This window comes from Xenopus laevis, chromosome 3L (genome assembly GCF_017654675.1).
Source record: "Xenopus laevis strain J_2021 chromosome 3L, Xenopus_laevis_v10.1, whole genome shotgun sequence".
NCBI lineage: Eukaryota > Metazoa > Chordata > Amphibia > Anura > Pipidae > Xenopus > Xenopus laevis.
The window spans coordinates 10771074-10792040 of NC_054375.1; the positions used below are offsets into that span (position 1 = coordinate 10771074).

Sequence of the window (20967 nt, forward strand, 5' to 3'; positions counted from 1 at the left end):
CGTGCCATGGGGACAGTAGGGGGTGATAGTAAATGAGCGGGTGGGACATACAGCAGGTCCCATAGAAGAGAGGTGACTTTACCCATAGGGATTTGACAGTTGGTTTTGTCCGTTGGTTGGCTCTGGGTTAAGTGTATATTCTCTCCAAGACATTTTTTTGCCAAATATCCCTTAAATTAGTGAAAAATTAGATAGTTGGTGCCCCCCAGTCTGTAACTAGGGGTGGAAAGCAGTGGCACGTGCCATGGGTACAGTAGGGGGTGATAGTAAATGAGTGGGAGGAACAGCAGGTTCCACAGAAGAGAGGTGTCTTTACCCATAGGGATTTGACAGTTGGTTTAGTCCGTTGGTTGGCTCTGGGTTAAGTGTATATTCCCTCTGGGGTTATTTGACAAATAACTTTTACTACAATAAAAAATAAAGGGACCAGGACCTGACAAAGCTCAAGTTTAGGGGACAATAGATCTCTGCCTTCCTCTGTATTATATAGGAAATATTAAGCGCTAAATTCATTAACTTGCCTTTTTATTCTCTTTTCTATACAGATTGCTACAGAGCTTTTCCTGCTTTTTTTGGACTGTGATTTTGCTGCTACACCTGCCTGATAACACCTGGGTTTATTTTTGGCTTCTCCATTGTTCAGTCACATCCATCTTCATCTGAACAGTGTAAGAGAGAGCCAGGGGTTCCTTAGGGAGACCCCCTTGGGGTGCCCCGGCCTTGTGCCGCCCCCAATTTATTTTTTTAACATCGGAGAATCTTCTTGAAGAGGTAAATCTTGCAAATTCAACTGATTCAGCACATGATTGTTTTTCAGCAAATCTGCCCTAAATTCACTTGAGGGGGGTCCCACGTGGCTTTGTGCATATGAGCCCATACGGTTACTGTATATGGGATTTATAAGAAGCCAATACATCGCTATCAGCAGCATTAATAATACAAATAGGGGAATATACAGAAGGAAATAATTGCCTTTAACTTTACTTTTAGTATGTTATAGGATGGCTAACTCTTAGCAACTTTTCAATTGGTCTTCAATAAGTTGTTTTATAGCTGCTGAATAAAAAGCTAAATAATGCAAAAAACCCACAAATTATAAAAAATGAAACCCAAGTGCAAATTGTCTCAGAATATCACTCTCTATATCATACTAAACGTTTATTTAAAGGTGAACAAACCCTGTAACCGTGACTTCATTTTGCCTGATTGTGTCCATTTGTCCCTTTAGGTGTCGACGATGGAGGAGATAACGATCAAGACATCTCTCCTGGTAATGCCTCAGTGTAAAATAAATCCTCTCTCATCTGAACTGCTGTTTCCCTTTCACTCTTCTATATAAGCTCTCCTTAAGCAGCTGTCTGTCTGTCTGTCTGCACTGCTTCCTTTTATACATACAGGTGGGAGCTGCCATACCATTTGCCTCTGTGCGAGTAGAACTGACATCCAGGAAAAACAACCACTACGTTTATTTCCTTTTTTCAGAATAAAATCTCCTTATTCCTGGAATGTTTGCCCCATAGAAACGCTTTTCTGTCTCTATTCTCCTCAGATCCAGACTGACTGTGAGCAGCATTTAGAGCCATTTAGTATTCTGTCCCTAATGCTCTTTCCTTTCACTTACAGACGCTGTACGTCGTCCTGGAGGACTTCAGGGAGGAAGACACCGACTTTAAGGCCCTTGCCTCTTATTACGGTAAAATCCTATTTTATTTATCAGTTCCTACGTTTTATTATATGTGAATTCCTTTCCCCCTTTAGCTCAGTATTTAACATAAATGTGTTTTTCCCGCAGAACATCACTACCGGGTCCACTACGGCAAGAACGTCGTCCTGTAAGTAAAACATAAATGCTCTTATTACATGTTGGGAATCATTTGCTATTGCCCCAGGGGTAAGTGCAAGGGCAATAAGGCTGGAAAATGTTTTTATTAACGCTCAGTGATATTTTTCTTTTTCAGAGAGGACTTTATTCTTCGATATTTCAGCGACCCGAGGACGACGCACAGAGACAACATTTATGAGTACTGGGTGTTGATCCATTATCTGGTATGTAATGCAGAATAGATGTCTAGATAAATAGAGAATAAATGATATTAGATTGCCAGCTCTTGTGCAAAACTGCAACTTTCTTTATGTTACAGGAAGTGCTCGAGAGGGAGTGTGTCGCCCTCTACAGTGAGGAGTTGCTGCCTCCTGTAAGTGTCACTATTATTATTATTATAGGAGAGGTTATTATTCACTGTGTGTCTCTATAATAATTCTATTATTAACATTGACTCTCTCCTTCCACAGGAAGCATCATCGGAACGCTGGAGATGGGGGCAGCATTTCGAGTATCTGCGGCTGCAGAATGTAAGTTCCCCCATCACATGGGAATCCCACACCCTCACTGCCCTCAGCGTATTAAGGTACTATTAGCAGCACATATACAGACATAATCATAACTGTCTCCTTTCTTTCCCCTTTGCTCCTATCCTTGTGCCTCCCCTGCACCCGCAGACTATCCAATGGCACCTTCACCAGCTTGCCATGACGCTCTGGGAGAGGGAGCAGAAGCTGCAAGAGGCTGCTGGGTATGTATTTTGCACTAAACACTTTCAATTACACTTACTGCCACTTTATAATAATGACAATAACGATATTTATTTCCCTTCAAACCTAGTGAGGAACAAAAGCCAAGTCCTGCAGCTGAGGGAGAGGAGGAAGAAGTTCCTGCGGTGGAGGAAGAGAAGGAAGAGGGAGCTCCTGGACAACATCAAGCTCCTGCGGAGGAGGAGGAGGAGAGAGAAGAGAGAGCCTCTGGGGAACAACCAGCTCCTGCACCAGAGAAGGAGAAAGAAGAGGGAGCTCCAGAAGAACAACAAGCTCCTGCAGCAGAGAGAGAAGAGGGAGCGCCTGGAGAAAAGCAAGCTCCTGATGCTGAGGAGGACGAGAGAGAGGAGGGAGCCCCTGGAGAACAACCAGCTCCTGCAGCGGAGGAGGAGGAGGAGAGAGACGAGGGTGCCCCTGGGAAACAACCAGCTCCTGCAGCAGAGGTGAAGGAAGAGGGAGCTGATGGAGAACAGCAAGCTCCTGCAGCGGAGGAGGAGAAGGAGGAAGGAGCTCCTGGACAACAGCAAGCTCCTGCTGCAATGGAGAAGGAGATGGAAGAGGGAGCCTCTGGGGAACAACCAGCTCCTCCAGGGGAGGAGGAGACAGAAGAGCGAGCCCTTGAGGAACAACAAGCTCCTGCACTGGAGGAGGAAAGAGAAGAGGGAGCTCTTGAAGAACAAGCTCCTGCAGCAGAGGAGGACGAGAGAGAGGAAAGAGCCCCTGGGGAACAACAAGCTCCTGCACCGGAGGAGGAGAAAGAAGAGGAAGCAGCTAAAGAACAAGCTCCTGAGGTGGAAGAGATCATCGAAGATCCTCCGGTAGTAGAAAGGCAGACCCTCCGAAAACGGGTCAAGAAGGCCATAATGAAGAGGCTCCGCAGGGTTTGGGTAATGTATCAATTTACTGACAATTACCCTTCTTCTAGAGATACCTCATGTTGTCCAATGCAGCTCCACTTTACTTCCAGTCTTTCTGAGCATTTTCAATCAGAACAATAGAAAGGAAGTCATACACCCTGTCTGTTGAGCCCGCAGGCTGATCACTTTCAGGGCGCACCCCATAGACCAATGTTTGGCTGCCTTTAGGGTGTAAGAGGTTGCTGACAGGGATCTAAGTCTGCAGATAAAGTGTTGATTGTATAGTAGGCCAATAACAGGGGAGGCAGGTAACTCTTACAGGGCTGCTGGACATCTGGCTTAGATATCCACCTTTGGAAATGGGTTGCCACTGGCTAATGGACTGGCACCAGCTGATCAAAGAGTATAAAAGAATAAATGGCAGAGGCTCAGACTGAGATTCATAAGAGGCCCTGACATTCCATGTGTAGAGAGACCCAAACAGTCCCCAAAGGCCCAACCAATAGTGCGCTCTTAAAGCAACACCGAGCCTTTAATATCATAAAGAAACAAGTGTTTGTCTTTATTCTTATCTTAATATTTTCTAAATCTTTTCTTTTCAGCATTCCACCCAAAAACTCACCTGCTGCCGCCGACCCACCACCACGGCCTGAATCCTTTCCTTCCAACCTACCTATCCCGAGAGCGTATGTCTGTGTGTGTCTGTCTGTTATGTACAGGAGGGAGAGTAGGGATTGTGTACAGGAGGGAGAGTAGGGGGTTGTATACAAGAGGGAGAGTGGGGGTTATGTACAGGAGGGAGAGTAGGGGTTGTGTATAGGAGGGAGAGTAGGGGGTTGTATACAGGAGGGAGAGTGGAGGTTATTTACAGGAGGGAGAGTGGGGGTTATGTACAAGAGGGAGAGTAGGGGGTTGTGTACAGGAGGGAGAGTAGGGGGTTGTGTACAGGAGGGAGAGTAGGGGGTTGTGTATAGGAGGGAGAGTAGGGGGTTGTGTACAGGAGGGAGAGTAGGGGGTTGTGTACAGGAGGGAGAGTAGGGGGTTGTGTATAGGAGGGAGAGTAGGGGGTTGTATATAGGAGAAGGTTGAGGGGTGTGTATAGGTGAGGGGTGAATAGGAGGTGGGGGTGTATAGGTAGGGGGCGGGGGGTCTAGCCATGATCCAGGGTGTAGAACCGACTGCCGTTTCTAGGAGTCAGGAAGGAATTTTTACCTTCAGTGCAGATTGGCCCCCATAGCACTCTAGGGTTTTTCTCCTTCCTCTGGATCATCCACTGTTAGGGAGGCCCAAATATAAATTGCCTATTAATTGTAATAAATCCTGTGCTCACCGCCAGGTTTCTCCATAAATATGTCTCTGTGTTTTTCTTTAATCCCTATGGTGAATATTGAGGGAAGGGGCTCCTGTGCCTCGTTCTACTAAAGATGACTGAGCGGTTGTGTGAGGGTAAAACTGGGTGGTGGTGCTGATACAGGGGTTTAGCTGAAGAAGGGAATGGGTTAATATCTCTGCAGGGTTAATTGATTAATATGTACATGACGGGGCTGAAAGACATAGGGACACATACTGATCTCTAATGATTGGAGGGAACTATAATATTGCTTTACTCCAAAACTTTGTTTTTTGGGTACCACTTTCTGCAGGTTATGAGACGTCCTTTTGGGGTGGGGGGTTCCTGCTAAAGCGATTGAGTTAAAAACATTGGTGGCCTGGGGCCCTAAGAGTTAAAAACATTGGTGGCCTGGGGACCTAAGAGTTAAAAACATTGGTGGCCTGGGGCCCTAAGAGTTAAAAACATTGGTGGCCTGGGGCCCTAAGAGTTGTAAGTGGAACTGAGATAACCCCTCAGAAGTTCATGCAAATCACCTGGTTTTCCACTTGTCCATTAAAGGGGTTGTTCAGCTTTCAGTAGGTTATAGAATGGTGAATTCTATGCAACTTTTCAATTGGTCTTCATTATTTACTTTTTATTGTTTTTCATTTACCTTTTTTTCTGATTCTTCAGAATTTTCAAATGGGGGTCACTGACCCCATCTAAAAACAAGTGCTCAGTAAAGCTACAAATAATCTATTATTGCTCTTTTTGTATTACTCCTCTTCGTATTGAGGTCTCTCCTATTCATATTCCAGTCTCTTATTCAAATAAATGAATGGTTGCTAGGGTAATTTGGAGCCGAGCAACCCGATATTGTAAACTGCAAACTGGAGAGCTGCTGAATAAAACGCTAAATAACTCAAAAACCATAAATGAAAACCAATGGCAAATTGTCACAGAATATCCCTCTCAACATCCTACTAACAGTTAACTCAAAGGTGAACAACCCCTTTAAGTTAACTTTTAGTATGATATATTGGTTTTCACTTTTTATTATTTGTGGTTTTAGAGTCATTTAGCTTTTATTCAGCAGCTCTCCAGTTTGCAGTTTACACAATCTGGTTGCTAGGTTCCAAATTACCCTAGCAACCATGCATTTGATTTAAGAGACTGGAATATGAATAGGAGAGGCCTGGATAGAAAGAGGAGTAATAAAAAGTAGCAATAACAATACATTTGTAGCCTTACTGAGCATTTTTTTTTACGTGGGGTCAGTGACCCCCCATTTGATATCTGGAAAGCATCAGAAGAAGAAGAAATAATGAAGACCAATTGAAAAGTTGCTTAGATTTGTTAGTTTTATAACATACTAAACGTTAACTTGAAGGTGAATCACCACTTTAATATGAAGGCCCCACCTTACGGTAGAGTACCCGCACCCACACCCACATTTTTACCTACCTGACCCGCAACTGCCTGATCTGCAAACTGATCCGCGACAAGCTGACCACCATAAAGCAGGAAGTGCCGTTGCTGGAAACAGGAAGTGACGTCATCAGAAGTGGGCTAGGCAGAAAAAAAAACATTTTTAAAGGAATAAAACTTTTCAAGATCCACAACTTGACCTGCAAACCCTCAGACCCCTAACCTGCATCTGAAAATCCTTCCTACAACCTACAGGTTCGCTGCTTTTTTTGGGGGGTACCCAACACCCTGCAGGGCTCTACCCTGGGGTACTCAGACTCTTAGGACTGCCCTGCCTGGGAGCACAGGGAAAATGGCACCAATCAGCTCTCCAACACTTGGATGCTCCATTGGGGTAACAGATTAGGAGACTGGTATATTGTTTTTTTACCAATTTGAATATTCTGTCCTTTAAAAAAGATCAGGGCAGATAGACTAATCTTTTAAAAAGTTCCCTCACCCTCCTGTTATCCCAACAAAGGAGCCTCGTAAGCCCTAATGGAGGAGCGGCTGTGATTGAGTGGCATTGCACCCCTGGCCAGGGTCGGACTGGGGGGCCCGGGGCTGCTGTCTGAGGGCCCCCCTCCGTCCTCCCTTTCTGAGCCGGCACACTGCGCTGCGGGCAATACAGGAAGAAGGTGCGCAACTGTTTTTGCCCTTCGTCGGGCAGTCACTGCAGGAAAAAGTTGTGGGGCCCAATGGGTTTTTTCCCGGTGTCCCGCCGGCCCAGTCCGGCACTGCCCCTGGCACTACAACATAGGCAGCCTGATCTTAATGATAAAATTACAATGGGTTAAAAAAAGGCGCTAAATCCAAATCTAATAACAATGAGCAGCACCAGAGTCAAGAGGGAGGGTCCACGTGTCAGTCAGAGATCAAAAGGAGGAGCGCTGAGCAAATAAGCGGATGTACAAATTGCTATAAGAAGAAAAGGCTGATAGTGTATTACACCTTTATACAGCGGTTAATATTGCACATCAGATCTACTCACACTTAGATGCCCATGTGTTTGCCTTTTATATGGGAGCAGGGCTCGTCTTCCGTCTGTCCCCAGCGCTCACTGTACCTGTTGCTTTAAACTGAGGAGAGTGAAGTACCGTCAGGAATTGAAGAATCGTCTGCGGGTAATTGCACTTAGCGACTCTCACATGCAGTCGGCCCTTAATGAATTATACGCGCAGTCCTGATTGGTAGTAGTGATCGTCTCTTGTTGCCGGTTGTACATGTCGCTGCCTGTTGCCAAGGGGAATCCATTGCTGTAATGCCGGTTTGTGGGAGACAATCTTTTATTTTTAGCACACGGGAGTTGCGCTGATAGATGTCGGGTTTTCTTTGGATCCTTCACCGGAGCCTCTCGGTACTTCCAGTTGTTGGCGTTTTTTCCTCGTGGTGTTTTCTATTTTAAAATTGAAGAGAAACAGAAATTACCAAATCCAAAAAACCAAACAGAAGCTGCTAGAAGCAGAAAGATGACTACAGGCCAGACCAACGCGAGGGCTCTTAGCCAAGGTAGTGAAACGTAGAAATTCACTAAAAGACCTAACAATACTGGAGGCAGAAAAAATGCTGAACTGGTGTAAACAAAGGTGGTCTGAACATGCAAACAAGAGCCACACAATGCTTGCTAGGAGACTTAGAGCCCAAAGGACACTCCACATGCGAAATAAAACAATTACTTCACCACAAGAAATAGCAGAAGAATTTGTACTTTATTATAAACAATTCTATAATATTCCTCAGCCAAAACTAAAAAGGCAAATTAGAGGAATTTTTACTACAAGCACATCTCCCAAAACTTAGCACTACAGATTTCGATAACCTAAATGCGCCAATATCAGATGATGAAATAGCAGAGATCATAAAACCAATGCCTACAAATAAATCTCCAGGACCAGATGGGTTTACTTATCAATACTTTAAGGTTTTTAAGGACAACCTCCTCCGATATAAGACCAAGCTATATACTTCGCTTATGGATAACATCACCCCCATCAAAGCCTTTGGCCTCAACATAACGGTTATACCCAAAGAAGGGAAAGATCATACCAAGTGCCAAAACTACAGGCCAATAGTGTTGTTAAATTCGGACTTAAACATTTTTACAAAACTATTGGCCTCTAGATTGAACAGTGTTCTCCCATCTCTTATAGACGTGACCAGGTAGGCTTCATTAAGGGAAGAAGGGCTGGAGATAACGTACGGAGGGTCATTGACTTAATAGAAGTAGCTAACAGGACACAAACCCCCACCCTAATTCTAAGTTTAGATGCTGAAAAGGCTTTTGATCACTTAGGGTGGGGGTTCATGTTTAAGACCTTGGACGTAATGGGTTTTACAGGCCCATTTCTACAAACAATACGAGCAATATACTCAGTCCCTACAGTCAGATTAAAAATTCCTGGAGTGATCTCTTCCACACTCTCCCTAACTAACGGTACACGACAGCTATTTATCGAGTCCGTGGGTGGTTCCATCAATTAGTACAAATAATCGCCTTCATTCATAAACTCATGAAACGATTTTACGGTAAATTACAATTAAAACAAGTAGAAATTAAAAGTCACAGTATCATAAAATTCTATCAATCATTTAAAGCTTAATGATACTTACAAGGTATTAGCCATGAGAATCTCCTTGCACTTATCTAACATACACATTACAGGGCCATTTTGGCAGCAGCAGTTCTAGGGGGGCACAAATTGGACATAACTTTTAGTATGTTATAGAATGGCCAATTCTACGCAACTTTTCAGTTGGTCTTCATTATTTACTTTTTATTGGTTTTTTTTATTATTATTATTAATATTTACCTTTTTTTCGGATTCTTGCCAGTTTTCAAATGGGGGTCACTGACCCCATCTAAAAACAAATGTTCCGTAAAGCTACAAATGATCTATTATTGCTCTTTTTTATTACTCCTCTTTCTATTCAGCCCCTCCCCTATTCATATCCCAGTCTCTTCTTCAAATAAGCCAATGGTTGCTAGGGGGATTTGGACCCTAGCAACCATATTTTGGAAACTGCAAACTGGAGAGCTGCTGAAAAAAAGCTGCTGAACAATTTAAAAACCACAAACAAAACCAATGGCAAACTGTCTCAGAAAATCACTCTCTACGTCATACTATCAGTTAACTCAAAGGTGAACAACCCCTTCAAGTTAACTTTTAGTCTGATATATTGGTTTTCACTTTTTATCATTTGTGATTTTAGAGTCATTTAGCTTTTTATTCAGCAGCTCTCCAGTTTGCGCTTTCCACAATCTGGTTGCTAGGGTTCAAATTACCCTAGCAACCACATATTGATTTGATTAAGAGACCAGAATATGAATAGGAGAGGCCTGGATAGAAAGAGGAGTAATAAAAATTAGCAATAACAATAAATTTGTAGCCATACTGAGCATTTGTTTTTAGATGGGGTCTAAATATCTGATATCTGGAAAGCATCAGAAGAAGAAGGCAAATAAAAATAAATAAATAATGAAGACCAATTGAAAAGTTGCTTAGAATTGTTTGTTCTATAACATACTTAACGTCAACTTGAAGGTGAACCACCACTTTAATATGAAGGCCCCACCTTACGGTAGAGTACCCGCACCCACACCCACATTTTTACCTACCTGACCCGCAACTGCCTGATCTGCAAACTGATCCGCGACACGCTGACCACCATAAAGCAGGAAGTGATGTCATCATTAGTGGGCTAGGCAGAAAAAAAACATTTTTAAAAATTTTTAAAGGGATAAAACTTTTCAAGATCCACAACTTGACCAGCAAACCCTCAGACCCCCAACCTGCATCTGAAAGTCCTTCCTACAACCTACAGGTTCGCTGCTTTTTTGGGGGGTACCCAACACCCTGCAGGGCTCTACCCTGGGGTACTCTTAGGACTGCTCTGCCTGGGAGCACAGGGAAAATGGCACCAATCAGCTCTCCAACACTTGGATGCTCCATTGGGGTAACAGATTAGGAAACTGGCAGAAAAACTCAAGACATCAAGAGTCTGATGAGTAAATAAAAGCCTAATAAATCATATCATGTCCCCCGCTGTCAGCCGAGTCCATTTGTTGTTCTGTCGGGCTGTGAAATTTCTCCTTGTTTATCTGGAAATGTTCCAGCTCATCCCTTCATCAATCAATAGAATGTTCTGCATTGTCTCCTATAGAGGGGAGCGGGCTGAAGAGTCACCCACAGCTGCACCCTTTCTCCCACTCCCAATGACCCAGGAGGTTTGTGCTCCGTGTGTATCGGGGTCCCTACAAATATACTTATTGCTTGTGTGCCCTTTATTCTAACCCCATCCTCTTCTACAATCACTTTTCTCTATAGTGTCACGATACTAAAGGCGGAGGGTTTTGGCCCAAAAATAACTTGGAAGCTTTTCTGAGGTTCAGTGAAGCCGGCGCCGTCCAGCACCGGTGTTAAAAGTCATTTAGAAAGAAAGAAGCTCATAGACATGAACAACTGTCTGATTGGTTAATAAAAGGCGGATAAATTATAGTCCCTCGTACCCAGTGTGTTATAGTTGACAAACAAACCCATTTATTGTGGAGGAGAAAACGTGTCTTTGCTGATTGAAGTGAATCCTCGTCAGTCTGCTCTATGGACTCCCATTCAATAATCACACGCAATAACATGGAAGTAATTATTATGACGAGAGATTCTAACGAGCTTTTAGTCTTCTATCCATGCAAACGTTGCTCAGAGACTCGTTGTGGTTTCCGATGGTGTGTGTGTGGCAAGGTTGTGTTGGGTTCTTATCTGAGGTTCCAAAACTGTAGAGCTTGACACTCTTGGGTAGTTAGGGTGAGATTTGGGGAGAAAGCATATTTGTTCTCCTAGGCAGGGCTCCCATTAGAAATCACAGGGCCCCCGGATAACATAAAAACACCATTGGCACCAGGGCTCCCCTTACAAGTTAAAAAAAAATTGGGGCCCCAAAGAATATTTTTGAAAAAAAAAACATCGGTGGCAGGGGCCTATAGAGTATTAAAATAATACATTGGTGGCCAGGGGATTAAAAAAAGCACAAATTGGCATTCAGTAGAATTGAACTCGTGGCTTCAGGACTTCGCCTCCTTTCATGACTTTGGGTCTTTTCACTGATTCAGGGACTTCAGCTGTTCGGGATTTTGGAAATGGCCGCAAGCTTTGGCGCTGTCAAGAGGGGCCCGGCTCTTTTGAAAGTGCAGCACTGCCCCCCCGGGCCACTCGTACCCCTGCCCCCCCCTGATGGCGACCCTGCTTATGGCGGCTAATAAATAAAAATGTGTGCCACATAGGTGGACGGGGTTGTGCCTAATTACACAGTTGGGTCTGTCTATCCCATATGTAAAGCTTGTCAGGCAGCAGATAAGGACTGACCGCTGGGCAGCATATGAGCACTAATCAGCTGCCAAACTGGGCCAGGATTCTAAAACAATATGTTGACAGATGCCAAAACATGTCACAGCCCCATAATTAAAACATCATGTGAATTGGCTTGTTAAATATCAGACAACAAAGGTCCCTAGTGGCAAGTTATGAAGTGGCCACAGCACCAGCTCGTCACTTAAAGAGCCATTAGGCACATTTCCTAATAATCCCCTGAAGGAGACTGTCTTGTTGGGTGGAGGTTTGAATATATATTAAACCAATACATTCCACTGGCAACAATACAATAGAGAATGAATAAACACAAAAAGAGTGTGGAGAGACAAGAGGAAGGAGGTCTCTGCCCCAGAGAGCTTGCAATCTAAGTGGGCAGGGTAGACATTTAAGCAGAATTCTGTGCCCCAGAGCTGCCACCACTCATGTGTGTAACTCAGTGCCAGGCCTTTAAAAGTCAACAAGCCAACATTATCTCTATAGCCAGTGATTTGTAATTCCAGTCACGTCTTTGCCACTTTGTAAACTTTTGTGTGAGTGTTAAATACTTTGCCTGTGTTCTACAGCAACTGCTCTCCCACCTGAGACGCTACTGTAGTTACTTCCTAAACTACAATTCCCGGCAGCATCACATGACAGACAGCCTGCTGAAAACACCGGGAGCTGGAACTCGACAACAGCTGCTGCGCCGCAGGTTGAAGAGCATTGCTTAAAGGGAGCGCATCAGTAAGTAGCAACTAAAGGAAACTTGTTGCGCATATAATAATAAAAATTCCCCCATGAACTGAGTGAGCCAAGGTCCGCGCTGGGAAGTTGGGATAAGCAAGCCAATCACATGTGGTGCACTGGGAGGAATCGATTATGACACGGGCTTGGAAATTCCAGGACAAGGTGCGATTCCTCCCACACAAAGTTGATACAAACAGAATGGAGGACAGACACAACTGTCTTTAGGGCTGAAGGGGCACAGCAGTCAACTAATGGGCCGTTTACACATGCAGATTGGTCTGCCAAACAAAAACCCCAGCTCGCCTCCTGTAAACAGTCACTGCAGGTAACTTAGCTGTCTGGTTACACAACACGGAGGGGAAAACATGGCGCCACTAAAAGCCGCAACGCACAGTCCTGAAGGCATGGGTTGCTAGTCACTCTAATTACACAAGTCTCTATTAGACACGTCAGTCATTACTGCAATGGAGAAGGCTGATTCCCTCAGGGACCTAAGGGATGAATTACTTTCTACAAAGAAAGCAAAAATCCAAATGCAAAACATGCAAACATTCTCTGAGAAAATCATGCAAACATTCTCTGAGAAAATCATGCAAAACATGCAAACATTCTCTGAGAAAGTCATGCAAACATTCTCTGAGAAAGTCATGCAAAACATGCAAACATTCTCTGAGAAAGTCATGCAAACATTCTCTGAGAAAGTCATGCAAAACATGCAAACATTCTCTGAGAAAGTCATGCAAAACATGCAAACATTCTCTAAGAAAGTCATGCAAAACATGCAAACATTCTCTGAGAAAGTCATGCAAAACATGCAAACATTCTCTGAGAAAGTCATGCAAAACATGCAAACATTCTCTGAGAAAGTCGGAAAAGACCTATTGCTCAGACTGTAGGGCAGAGGAGGTACAAGAAGCCCCTGTACTGTCACAACCTGTTCAAACTCAAACCTTAGAGGGACCCAATTCCGTTCCCAATACCCCTCCATTAGCTTTACCCAGTACATCACAAACTAGGGTAGATACATCTCCAGCCTTGGGAACAAAATCAGGCTCAGACACATCCACCAGCACCACCTCAGCTTGGAGAGTTTTTACAGTGGCTCCTGAATACAGTCCAGAACCCACAGGCACAGACTGGTAAACATACTAAGACGCGTAAAGCTTGGACCCCTGAATCTTCAACTTCTGAATCAGAGGAGGGTCTTGCCTCAGATGAGGATAAACCCCCCCTTCTTAAAATCCAAATTATCAGATCATGCGCTCTCATCTAGTTCTGACTCAGATGATGACACTACATCTACAGCAAACCCGGACATGTCCAAGAGATTACTCAGGGAAATGCTACAAACTCTAGAGATCAGGGATGAGACAATTACTCTCTCCAAAGCAAATATGGTGCTGTGGGTACAGAAAAAACCAAAGCAGATATTCCCAATTTTCAACGCTATTACACAAACTATTGATGCCGAATGGGCTCAGCCAGACAGACGCATTGCTCTTACTCAGAGATTTTTCAAAACATATCCTGTACCCGATGATCACCAAAAGAAATGGGACAAAGCTCCCAAGGTAGATTCAGAGGTTGCCCGGCTCTCCAGACAGACCGCACTACCAGCAGAAGAAGACGCATTTAGAGACCCATTAGATCTCTGCATGGAATCCACCCTAAAGAGATCATATGTTCAGGCGGCAGCAATACTACGCCCAGCCGCAGCATCTGTGGGACTATCCCGCACAGCTAAGCATTGGGCACAGGAGCTTACACGGCACCCACCGTCATCCCAACAACAACTACAAGCAGAGGTAAATAGATTGACCACTACACTGGCCTTTGTAGCGGATGCAGCTATGGAAGTAGTGAAGTTTGCGGCTAAAACAACAGCAAACATTGTAGTGGCACATCATGCGCTATGGCTACGCCATTTGTCGGGGGACACAGCTTCCAAATTGAGACTACCGTCGCTAAAATTCACGGGAGACTCTGTGTTCGGCCCAGACTTGAAGCAAATTATTGCCGAGGTCACAGGTGGCAAAAAGCACATTCCTTCCAAACATCCCAAAGCCAACTCCGCCTGACTCCCAGTGGCAGCACGGGCCACAACAGGTAGGGGGCAGACTACAAAGATATCTAGGAGAATGGCAAACTCATGTATCAGATTCTTGGGCAATAAGTATAATTCAGCAGGGATACAGAATCCCATTCACCCTTCATCTACCACAAAGAAGGTTTCTTCCGTCTTCCACCGCTCCACACAAGGAACATTTGCTCCAACAAGCGGTCAGTACCCGGCTAAACTCCGGGGTGATAGAGACTGTACCAGAACCCCAAAGATACAGAAGGACAGAACCTTCAGGCCAGTTCTCAACCTCAAACCATTGAATCCTTTGGTCGCCAATCAAAAATTCAAAATGGAATCAGTCCGAACAGTTATTGCAGCCATGGAACCAAATGTTTTCAATGACTTCAATAAATTTACAGGACGCTTAGGTTAAGTGTCCGTGGGCAACAAGTTTTTATTTGTGGGATTCCTCTTTATGCTACATTAGCTTAAGGGCATCAAGAGTGAAAATCACTTCTTATTATTTGCTTGTCCTTGCCTTCTGCCTCTGCAAAATAATCCACCTTTTCTTTCCTTCTGGGAGCCCTGAGCAGGGTGCAAAACACCACCTACTTTTCTGCCATACAGGTGTGGGACCTGTTATCCAGAATGCTCAGGACCTTGCATTTTCCGGATAATGGATCTTTCTGTAATTTGGATCTTCATACCTTAAGTCTACTAGAATATCATGTAAACTAAAGAACCCCAAATAGGCTGGTTTTGCTTCCTATAAGGATTAATAATATCTTAGTTGGGATCAAGTACAAGTTAATGATTTATTTTGACTGAGAAAAAGGAAATCATTTTTAATCATTTGGATTATTTGGATAAATAAAATGTGAGTCTATGCGAGATGGCCTTTCCGTAATTCGGAGCTTTCTGGATAATGGGTTTCCAGATAACGGATCCCATACCGTTACTAACTCCATCCTGTATAAACCTCTTCCATATTTTATTTGCACCAGTACCATTTCATTCAATTCAGTCCCTGCCCCTCTGAGCTTACAATCTATTTACCCTACCGCAGGCACCCAAACAAAAAAAGGAGCTGTTTCCCCCAATGCAGGTAAATAATCTCTCCTGCTGTTATTGTGCCTTTATACAACATTATTAGGGTGGTCTCTGATGAAGGGTCCGTTATGATTACACAATAAGCACAGAGTAAGCTCTCCGTGTGGATTTCTCTGAGTTGTACTTTGCTATTATTGGTGGAGGGGGAGCCAAGATCAGAGTGCTGAGAAATATTTGGAACAATATAAAAACACCCTACAGATAGTAGGACAAATAGTGGGTATGGGGTGCTGTAGAATAGAGCCTGACATGAATACAATGTTCCCTGTGTTTGGCAATACTGTACTCATGTGGGGCATGGCTTGGGCACAGAACATTGGCATCACCCCAACCTTGAGATTTCCAAGTGGTTCAAGGTGCTGGGGAGCCCAGTTAGGGTGCTGTGTTCTGCACCATAAAGAGCAAAGAATGGCAAGTCTTTAGGCACCTGCACCCATGGGATTAGCAGATACACCCATGTGCCCCTCATGTGTTTACCCACACAAACATTAGCCGGCGGTCTCTGTTGGGTGATGCTCGTGGCGCAGGTAATGTACCTTGTAAAGTCATGTTGTTTCCATAATGGATGTGAGTGGGATGGTAAATATTTAATGTCTCGTTATCTTGTTCATTTCCACAGGGGCTGAGTCAGGAGCTTGTACTTTGTCTGCCTGTGAATATACTGTATATATATAATATATATATATATATATATATATATATATATATATATATAATATATCCCATTAGATTGTGCCTTTAATGCACCTCCAGGTCCTGATGCTTCGTGCATTTATAGTTAACGATCCAGAATTATTGGTCAGATGTTGTTTCCTATCTCACCCAGTTTTCATTGAACACAAATGGAGCCCAGGCCTAAGTGCCTGCAGTTTTGTGGAATCAGCACCAGGGGGCACTGGTACGACCCCACAGCATTTCATGATTAGAAAGCAGGAGAAATTAGACCATGCCCCCTAATTGCCCCATCATGCCCAACAAACTGACCCAAGGCCCAACCCACTTTCCAGTTTTCTCCACCTCTTTTGGGGCGTAAAATTCAGCACTGCTCCATCGAAATCAGGAAAACTGGTAGTACTGTTAATACACAGTACTCTCCCCCCTCGTACTGTACTCTCCCCTTATTCAGAACTCTCCCCTCATACATTACTCTCCCCTCATCTGTACTCCCCCCTTGTACAGTACTCTCCCTTATTTTACTCTTCATAGACATTAGGCAGGGTTGCCAGGTCTAATTTTAAAAAATTGATGATCGATAGTGACGTCAGAATGTTTGAAAATCAATAGTGAGTTTTGGACACAAATAAAAACAAAACAAAAAACAGCAGCAGTAGCAGCGGGAAACTTAAAATACTAGAAGATTGAATGAGTGAGTTGGAGCTTTGCTGCGTGACCGGTCGATGTGGGATTCCAAGTGACTAGTCAGTTCTTATTTGTTCGCCCTCGTGGCACGATTACTACCACCGCACGTATAACACCACTGATCGAACTGACCTTAACCCAAGTGCAACTATAAGATTGCCAGAAAAAGCTACAAAGTTGAGCTTTAGTAATTCCCTTCCCACAGGCCCAATTCGCCTTCTGACTTCATCTCCAAATATTCCATTTAGCACTCTGGCCCATCGCAGCCAGCCCCAACGTCCTGGATCCCATTCAACTTAATAAGAAAAAAAATATGATTAAAAATAAATAAATTTGAGGCAATTGAGAACCGTGTTCTAGAACACGCCATTCTATAAATATAAAAAGTCTTAACTAACAGCGTGAACCACCTCTCTAATTAGTGCCCCGCCCTGGGGTAGCAGTCTAACCATCCGCCTTCGACTCGTGCCCCGCTCCGTGGCAACGCGCCGCGCGTGAATCATGAACCCCCGGGCGACCGCACGCATGACGGAGGCGCTCCCTGCTGTACGAGCTCGTGCAGACACAACATGGTATACACTCTGGCCACGCCGCCACGTACCGTCCGCCGACCTCGCATAAAGCCCCGAGAGACCTGCGCCAGAGGGCAACATTTTTGAAACCCAGACCCTGTAACCGCACCCACCATTATTCAACCTAACTGACCCGCACAACAAAACTGGGGGGGGTAGGGGGCGGGGAAAACACCACTACTGAATCTGCCAAACATCGATCCGCAGACACTGCTGCGACCACCGTCATAGCTGGCACAGATGCCCGTTGCTTCGGGCAAACACAGGGCGGAGATGTGATGATCATCATTAGTGGCTTAGAAGAAAAAGAACAAAAACTCGTTTAAAGGGCATGAACAAGTACATTCATTTCGCCGGCACCTTTTAAGTATATATACGACTTCTAATATTCAAGAGACACGCTCTCCAGATTCTTGCAGATGCTTAACTAGCTATCTTGGTTGCTAAGCGGGTTGCAACCCTAGACGCACCCTAACAACCAAAGTGAGCTACCAGCGTTGTCTCATGATCGCAAGAACGATAATTGGAATCATAGTTAGGGCTCAGAGACAAGATACTCATTTAAAGTAGGCCGAAGTATCTAGTAATAAAATACAATGACAAACGCAATCTGATTAATCTCTTAACTAACACATCCCTTCTAGTCTACAACAGTTTATGGGCTTACCGTGGGAGCTCACTCTGTGGCCCCTATTTGAAACAGCCAGGTCAGAAGAAAATATAAAATAAACAACACTGAAGATATGAAACAGTAGCGTTTTATTGTCTATTAATAGCCCCGCTCATGACAATCATATGCCGCGATTGCACACGCGCGCAATTTCCCCATGTCTATACACCACCAATTCCATGTGGCAACCCTTTAGCAGTGTCACACTGACAATGATGTCCATCTCGGGCCCTCCAGCTCCTTGTCTGCCCAGGGCTTCACAACACAGAAAGTAGAAGCTACTAGAAGCAGCGAGGGCTGCAGGTTTGGACCTTACTTCAGGGCCTTCACTATACCAGGGTAGCAAGAAGCCATCAGTCGCCACCACTGCCACTGTCTTATTCGACTTGACACCCTGTCACCCGAGCACCGCTCTCAAATCTATAAGACGATTATTTCGCCTCATAAGCTCCTGGGTCTCGACCCCTGAACTGCCGTTCCTTGCCTTCTCCGACTCCTAAGTTTCTCACATCCCCTCCACGGGCACAGTGGGTCAGCTGCTCCACATCTCTTCCAGGGATATCGCAGGTAGCAATGACACCTGCTCGCGCCATCTGCTCACTTAGCTCGCCCACTTAAATACAGAGTAGGGCCCCTAGAAACCATGGCAATCGAGCCGACACAGTTGCACTCTGGTGCCTACCATCGTCCCTGAAGTCCACTGGCATCCTCCCGACAACTCCCGGTAGTAACATGCACCAGCACATCCGGGTTCAAGCTCTATGTCTTTACTTGGGGGAAGACAAACTTCCTCCCATAGTTTGCCTCGCTCCAACAATCCCTGCGCCGTCTACCCTTAGAGCCAAAGTGCAGTACATTGGGATGACGTGGAGCACTCCTACGCATTGGTATGCTAATTATTTTTTGACTTACTCGCACCTCAGAACCTTTTCCTTGTTTTCGCTCTGCCCTCCCTTGCTACTTATGTGACAGATAAGCATTGACGTTCCCTCCCTTCTGTTCTTTGCAGACTCAGTCCCAAACTCAATAATCGAGACCTCTAACGTGAAGCAGACAGGCACGTACCTTAATACGCAAGAATAAAAAAAACAACACGTGACACCAGTAGATAAAAAATAACAAGCAAACACCGACAAAAAGCGATTTCAATCAGACAAAAACATTCACGCCGCGCGACGAACCACACATATCTGAAAAGAGATAAGTTTCCAATGCCTTAAACTAAAATAAGATAGGCTGTCACTCACTACAGATTCATAACCAATCTTACTCATCGAGATTCCTCCTTTTCGACAAATTCATTTCAACATACACTGCCACACAACAATAATACTAATCAAGAATCTCTAACACCATGTAATGACCAAGGAACCAATGACGCTAGAATACCGCGTGGGGCAAAAAATAGACAACTATCACCCTACCCACCAGTTTACAATAAAGAAACATAGAATTATCAAGGTACGTCTCAGGTGCACTTGCTTCCAGGCCCCGTCATAAAGCACTTGAGGCCTCCTGGGCAGCATTCCATTAACTTTACTGCTTTATCCACACCCTGATCTCATATCATCCTAAACGATTGCTCCCGCCTCCCCATCGCGCACCAATCGGTCGTTGCCTCTGCTCTCACACTTGGTTTACCCTGTTTCATGCCAATTTCCGGGTTTCCTGCCACAATAGCACCCTGCCCCCGTTATCCACACCTCTGTCCCCATTAACAATGGGCTCGTTCCACACCTGTCAGTTTAGATCTCTTCAGCTAATGTTATAGAGGGCCACACCCTTCTCCACCGCAACTCTCCTTCAACTCCTGCCGGTCCTCTCATTATCTAAATCTTCTTATTCGCCTCTTCCTCTCTATATTTAACTCCTTTTTTTTCTGAGGTCTTCCACCGTTCTTCACAATGAGCGGGTTACTGTCCCATCTAACAAATCAAATGGCTCCAGTAAATTTCTACAAATGATCTCCTTATAGGCCTTTTTAACTCCCTTACTCTTTCTTATTTCTTCCAGCCCCTCTCTCCTATCTCATACTCTCCAGTTCTCTATTCAAAAATAAGTGGCAATCGGTTGCTCAGGGTAATCTTGCTCCAACACCAAGCTGCTGAACAACTTTCAAAAACCACAAATAAATAACTGAAACCAAAATGGCACAATTGTCCTCAGAACTATCCCCTCTCTGCATCATTACCTAAACGTTCTACAACTCAAAAGTGAACAAGCGCGCGTTTACAGTTAACTTTTAGTATCGATATGATTGGGTCTTTCTACTATTATTTATTTTGGTTTAGAGTCGTTTAACTTTTCTCATTCAGGACGCTCTCCGGTTTGCAGTTCCCCATCTGGCTTGCTAGGGTTCCAAATTACCTCCTAGAGCAACCACGCCACTTGATATTCGCGATTCATATACCGAGTACGTGGGAATGATGTAAATAGGACGAGGCCCTGGATAGACACATACGCAGAGTGTAATAAAAAGTGAGCGATAACCAATACACTTTGTCAGCGCGAATCCTTTCTGACAGCATTTGTTAGATGGCGTCAGTTACCCCCACACATCCTTGATAGTCTGGAAAGTCATCAACAAGACGAACGGTCAAATAACAAACTTAAAATCCAATGAAAATAGCGCAAGATTGATAAAGTCTTTTGATTTTCCTCATTCGTATAACATACTAGAAGGCGTTTAACTTGACAGGTGAACCACCCACACACCACCTTACCGCGTAGATACCGCACCCCACAACACCACATTTTTACCTCCTGCACCTCGCAACTGCCTTGCATCTGGCAACAAAAAAAACTGGGGGGAATTTCCCGCGACTCGCTGACCACCATAACAGGAAGTGCTGGTTTGCTCGGAAACGGAGGAGT

At 44.4% G+C, this 20967-nt stretch overlaps 2 protein-coding genes and 1 long non-coding RNA gene across 11 annotated transcripts in view; 2 read left to right on the forward strand and 1 right to left on the reverse strand.

Annotated features, from left to right (window-relative positions):
* The window catches only part of LOC121393056, a 1743327-nt gene that overhangs the window by 1318706 nt on the left and 403654 nt on the right, over window positions 1-20967 (forward strand). The gene's annotated exons all lie outside the window — the stretch shown is intronic.
* LOC121400990 lies at window positions 95-3047 on the forward strand. Its single transcript, XM_041585366.1, has 8 exons — window positions 95-771; window positions 1229-1270; window positions 1624-1693; window positions 1793-1832; window positions 1959-2046; window positions 2142-2195; window positions 2293-2352; window positions 2500-3047. Exons 2-8 carry the CDS (start codon window positions 1238-1240, stop codon window positions 3037-3039), a joined length of 885 nt encoding a protein of 294 aa, XP_041441300.1. The 5' UTR covers window positions 95-771; window positions 1229-1237; the 3' UTR covers window positions 3040-3047.
* On the reverse strand, window positions 6230-9927 carry LOC121401041. The gene is made up of 3 exons (XR_005966065.1): window positions 9845-9927; window positions 7220-7624; window positions 6230-6330 (listed from the first exon to the last, which is right to left on the reverse strand). It is a non-coding gene; the product is annotated as an uncharacterized LOC121401041 (long non-coding RNA).